Source organism: Parus major, chromosome 2 (assembly GCF_001522545.3).
Source record: "Parus major isolate Abel chromosome 2, Parus_major1.1, whole genome shotgun sequence".
Classification (NCBI taxonomy): Eukaryota; Metazoa; Chordata; class Aves; order Passeriformes; family Paridae; genus Parus; species Parus major.
Window position 1 is genome coordinate 148,776,599 of NC_031769.1, and position 6,000 is coordinate 148,782,598.

A 6,000-nucleotide genomic window follows, 5' to 3' on the forward strand; every position below is an offset into this window, starting at 1 on the left:
CCTCTCCACCTCCTCCAGAGCACAGTTATGAGCCCAGGTTCTCCCCGGTGTTTTTTTTGTCCCATGACTCTGGGAGTTCACTGTTGGAGCTGTTGGTGGGGATTCAAAGCTCCCGGCAGCGATGGCAGGAGGCAGATTAGCTCTTTGCACATCCATATGCATGAAAGCCCAGAAATAGAAAGGTTATTCTTGGATTTCCTCTCAGCCATCTAGTAAACAGTCTCTGGCAGGCAACAGAGAAAGAAAACTATACAGAGGAGAGACGAAGGAGTGTAAATTAAGATTTTATTCACATTCAATTATCGATAATAGAGCGCCTTAAAATGTTGGTGATGGATTTATAATTGCGGCTTCTCCGGGAGATTTCTGCGGTATCGGCTTCCCTGGAAATGTCAAATTCTCCCTGGATTTCCATCCGTGTAACCTCAAAGGCGAGATTCCACACCTGGATTTGCTAAGCTTTTTGAAGATGAAAGGCCTGGGAAAAGGCTAAAAAAATTACAGTCAGCAATCCGGGTATACAAAGGAAAGGGATGCTGCAGGAAGTGGCCGTGTCTCGAGGCTTGTGCTGGAAGGAAACAGATTTCTCCTCGTAAAGGAAAACAAGGGCTAATGGCCTTGACAGACTGACATGCTCTGCTGGGTCTTGGGACATCACATCCCCGTGCTGAGCCCTTCATGGGGATGTTTGGTTTTCCCCACAAGGAAGGGAAAACCTGCAGCAGAAGTTGCAGAAGCAAATATTTGCCTGCCTATCAGTTGGCCAAGTTCATTTGAGGCGATGAGTTCATCCTGGTCCAGCTGAGATGTGCGTATTTCTCTTGTCTTCCCCTCCTCTCTTCTTCCCTTTCTATCAAAGCTACTCATTTGAGAAAAAAAAACAAACCCAAATGTATCTCTGTGGTGTAAAATTGTAAAGCAAAGCTTTTCTCTGCCCTTTACAAGGAAGAACTGTGTTGGTTTGAAACAAAATCAAAAAGGTAACGTGAACAGTGTTGTACCTGATATCAGTCAAAAAAGAAAAGGGTTCTAAAATAACAATCTCTTAAAATCCATTCCAGAAAGCGTCCTCTGTTTGTAGCTGTTTCCTATGGGGTTTGTAAGCTGATAAATAGGAGCCACCTTTTTTTAGGATTCTTGTAAAATGTGAAAATTACTGGACATTATCATATTGAGCTGTGTTATTTGGACTGAACTGACATCTCGAATCCACTTCTAAGCAGAATACGGAGGGATTTGGTGTCAAATGCAAATCTGGAACAAAAAAGACAGTTCCTATCTCAGAGAACACACGGTCTTGCTTTTATTCACAGCCTCTGATAACGTCGGGTGGTGCCAGTGGATGAATCGAGAGCAATTCGATAAAATCATGATAAAAGCCACTCTGTGCATGAGAGCTCTGGCTTGAAAAATGCTGGTGGTTGAAAAAAGAGAAAAAAGAGAAAGGTTCATTGACCGTAAAGCCAAGTCCATGTTTCCCCATATAACTCAAAGCAAAGAAATCCTTGATTATAAACCTCCCCCTCCCCCAAATGCCTGAAGCAATTTTTTTTTTTTCATCCAGAGTCACTTTTAAAATCTATTTGCTCTCCCTTCTCCTTGAGAGCCGCTGGAGTTTCTTCCTATCACTTTCTTCTCAAGTACATTGATTCACAGTTTTCAGCTCACAGATGGGGGGAAAACTGGCTGAGTGAAACAGAGCGGCACCAATTTGCACCAGTGAAAGATTTGGCCTTGCTGAGTTAAAACAAAGACGAGCTTGTCAGCTTTCCAGTCCATCTCCCTGGCACTCCAGGATTGTTCTTCATAATGCATTTGCCAGTTCTTTCCCCAGTTTAATTTTAAATGGCTTAAGCTGCCTGCATTTCCCTTGTGAGATTTCCCCACCAAGTAGTAGAGCTCACCATTATGAAATTCTTTCTAATCTAGGGGGGTTTTTCTTTCTTTTTTATATTTTTTTTTTTTTATCTCCTCCCTGCTGGTAGTTATGTGCTCTTGGACAACTGTGCCCTCATGTTTGCAGTCGTTTCCCAGCCCCTGGCAGCCATGGTTTCACCCAGCTCTCACGGCTTAACTCTTTCACTCAGCCCTATTTTTCTGGCAGGGCCACCATCCAAATTGCCTTCCTCGGATTTCATTTCCATGGCTGGGCTGCCAGGGACGTGTGGTGCTTCGCAAACCTTTTGAGCTGAGATTAGTGCACTGTTTACTAACGACTCCATCCCCCCCTGCCTTGAAAGGATCATGGCGATAGTTTGGGTGTTTTGGAAATTAAATAAATCCTGCTGAAGCCAAGAAAGCACCAGGATGGGATGTGTGCTCAGACTTCTAGTAGAAGGTGTCCCTGCCTGTATTGGGGGGGGGGTTGTAATTAAATTATCTTTAAGGTCCCTCCCCACTCAAACAATTTTATAATTCCACAATTCTTCTACAGTGTTAACCATGGCCTTACCATAAATCTCATGCTTAAGAGCAGCTGATTTCCACATAGTACTTAAGTTTAAAGCTTTGTTCTTTGCTAGGTCAAAGCTTGTGGAGGAGCCTGCCCCCTCTTAAAACAGTATTTCCATGTCCTGATCTCCATGACTTTTCCTTCCAGAGCCCGGTTTGGAAGCGTCTCCCCGCGCCTTCTGCTCTGCTCCCTGCTGCTCTCTCCTCCTGCCGCTTCTCTCACGTGTCCTCCTTTCCTCCTCTCTCCAGGTGATCTGCACGCTGGTGGCGGCTTTCTTGCACTTCTTCTTCCTCTCCTCTTTCTGCTGGGTGCTGACCGAGGCCTGGCAATCCTACATGGCCGTGACGGGCCGGTTACGGAACCGCATCATCCGCAAGCGCTTCTTGTGTCTCGGATGGGGTGAGGATCCGGGGGCTGCGCAGCAGAGAAGGGCCAGGCTGCAGGAGGGGCTGGTGCTCCTCAGGAGGCTTGGCAGAGGCTGCTTGGAACCTTTCCAGGGGTTTCAGGAAGGGCTGAAATGGTTAAAAATAGAGAGCCATAAGCTGAACCTCCTGCCCAGTGCACCCAAAAATAGAGGAGTTGAGGTTTCAGAGGGTGCTCCAGGGGTGGTTTCTCCTGAGGTTGGGTCTGTTTCTTGCTTTCTACTTTTCTCTCTCTGTCTGTCTCCCTCTGTGTTGGACGTGTTCTGTTGGTACATGATACCAGCCAAGGGAATCCTGGCCTGGATCTGCAGCGCTGTGGCCAGCAGGAGCAGGGCAGGGATTGTCCCTCTGTGCTGGGCACTGCTGAGGCCACACCTCGAATTGTGGGGTCACTTTTGGACTCCTCTCTACAAGAAAGATATTGAGGTGCTGGAAAATGTCCAGAGATGGCAGTGGAGCTGGGGAAGGGTCTGGAGCACTAGGAGTGGTTGAGGGAGCTGCAGAGGCTCAGCCTGGAGAAAAGGAGGATCAGAAGGGACCTTCTGGATCTCCACAGCTCCCTGCCAGGAGGGTGCAACCAGAGGGGGCCAGGCTCTGCTCCTACGTAAAAGTAATGGAACAGGAGGAAACAGCTCCAATTGCACCAGGGGGAGGTTTAGATGGGGTAATAGAGAAAATTGTGTCACAGAAAGGATGGCCAAGCATTGGAACAGGCTGCCCAGGGAAGTGGTGGAACCACCATCCCTGGAAGCGCTCAAAAACCCATGAAGAAATGACATTTAGGGCCAAAGTTTAGTGGTGGACCTGATTGGACTCGATGACCCTCGAGGTCTTTCCAGCCTTAATGATTTTATGGTTCCAAGATTCTGCAGAGCAACCTGGAGTGAAGCAAACTCTGAAATCCTGTCTCCATGGCAGCAGCGCCTTTCGGAGACAAATAAACTGCGAGACTGCTGCAGATGCTTGTAACTAATTTTTCTCCCTCTGCCTCTGCCGTATGTTTAATTTATTAGCCTTAAATGATGCATTCTGTAGTAGAAAACAAATACAAACCCCATAAACCTGGGCTTTCAAAGCGATAACAAGGGTGTGTTTGAAAGGAGCGGTGGCACAAAAAGTTGCTGAGAAGTGAGGAGGCAGAGGAAAGAAAGGAGTGCGGCTGAGCTCTATTAATGTCTCATTTTACTACTGAAGTCTCACAATTCACCCCAGGCAAGAGATTTCTGGTGCTTACCAAGCACCCTGATGTGATTTATTCTGGAACATCAAGAGCCGTCCTCATTGCAGCACCTTCATCGCTTTAAGTTTTCCCTCCTAAGCTTTTGCTTACAATAGAGAATAAATTGTGTTATTAAAATCCAGGGTTTGCGTGTTAGCGGGAGCAGAACCACAATACCTGCAGAGGACAGGCTGCAGGAGCCTGGGTGTGCTCATGCATATGTTTATACCTCCTTGGTGACTCCAGCAACATCAGGAATATCAAATGTAACACACTAATGGCTTTCCTAGGTAATAAAAATGGATTTTTTTTATTTTTTTTTTTTATTTGTAAAAGCTGGGACAGATGGGCGTGTTAGCCAAGGGAATTTTGGATGAGCAGCATTCACATTTGTAGTCTGTACAGATTAAAAAAAAATATAAAAATCCCCCTACATGTGTAGAAGCATAATTTGCACTGCTAGTAAAATGTAGTCAGCTCTGAGCTAGGATGCACTGCTGATAAATGATGCATAATAACCATTTGGAGTAGGTTAGGACAAGAAATGAAGAACACTCTTGCCTATTAAGGCAGCAAGGGAATTTTGGATATTTAGCATCCTGCTAGACTTCAGCTGTAGAGCTGGGATTAATGGCACTTGTAAGAGGAAAGAAGCCGAAAATATGTTTTAAAGAGCATAATCTGAAATAATTAGCACAATTCACTTTGTCATGGGCTGATTCTCCCCCCTTTCCCCTCTTTGCACATTTGCATTTCTGTAAGCCGTCGTTCAGGACGTCTTTGCCAAGTTCTCAGCTGCTCTCAGCTGTAGCTCATTGAAGCTGCAGAGAATTTCAGCAGCAGGGAGGATTATTTTTTATTTCTTTGGTCTCCTCCTGGATGTGCAACTTTGCAATTCGATTTTTGAAATTATTATTAGTAATAATTATTGTCATTAATGATTCTTGTCTGTGCTTGGACAATGCTCTCAAGTTCATGGTGCAACTCCTTTGGGTGATCCTGTGCAGGGTCAGGAGCTAGACTTGATGATCTTTGTGGATCCTTCCAATTCAGGATACTCTCTGATTTAGAGTAGACAGATAAATTGTTCCCTGGGAACAACTCAGTCATCATATTTAGCCCCAATAAAGAAGAAATATTTTTTGTCAGGATTTTTATGACCCTGTTATAGTTTCCACAGCTGGATTTTTAATGCTGCCATAGCTCAGCCTCTGAGTGGGTCTTCAGCTGTTTATAACCCAAATGGCTCTTGGGAATTATTAGCAAACATCTTCTCCAGTGGAACATGATTAACACATGGCCTGATTCTCCTGTGACCTGGAAGTATAAAACTCTTTGAAAGAGGATTTGGATGGGATTGATTGGAATTGTGTTAAATTCCCTTTGCACAGAAAGCCCCCGAAGCCTTGCTGGTGCCACACCAGGTGTGTGGAACAGGCCAGTTAGGAATAAATGTCTTGATAATCATAAAAAAAATCGATTAAGTTTTGATTTTTTTGGTGGGGATTTTTTCAATTTAATCAATTTAATCCCACCTAACTTTGCTTAGACCGCTGACAGCTCTCCCAGGGCTGCACCTCTCATTGTGATGCTCTTTGGCTCAACCACCATGACATAGCTGCCACCTGTAGCAGCTGCTCCTTGTCCAGACCCATTCCCAACCCAAACCGAAGCTTTTACCCAGCCTTGGAACGATCCAGTCCCTGGAGCTGCCAAGTTCACAGCCCCACTCTGGATTTCTGCATAATTACCACGTTGGAGAGAAGCACTTTGCGAAGAACAAGTTGCTATTTTTGGCGGAGTCTTTGCCAAATTTTGTCTTTCCCAGGGTCTCTTGCACAAAGCTGGATTCCTGAAAATGTCCTTTCCCCGTGTGGTTTCTTCCTGTGGGATGCTGCATTGATGGG

General features: G+C 45.3%; 1 protein-coding gene across 10 annotated transcripts in view; it reads left to right on the forward strand.

Annotated features, from left to right (window-relative positions):
* ADGRB1 (adhesion G protein-coupled receptor B1) overlaps positions 1–6,000 on the forward strand; it is a 280,813-nt gene that overhangs the window by 222,138 nt on the left and 52,675 nt on the right. For all 10 annotated transcript variants that reach the window (XM_015617986.3, XM_015617989.3, XM_015617992.2 and 7 more), the window contains one exon: positions 2,701–2,851. In XM_015617986.3, the coding sequence (XP_015473472.1) occupies positions 2,701–2,851 (151 nt within the window). The remainder of the gene's footprint in view (positions 1–2,700; positions 2,852–6,000) is intronic.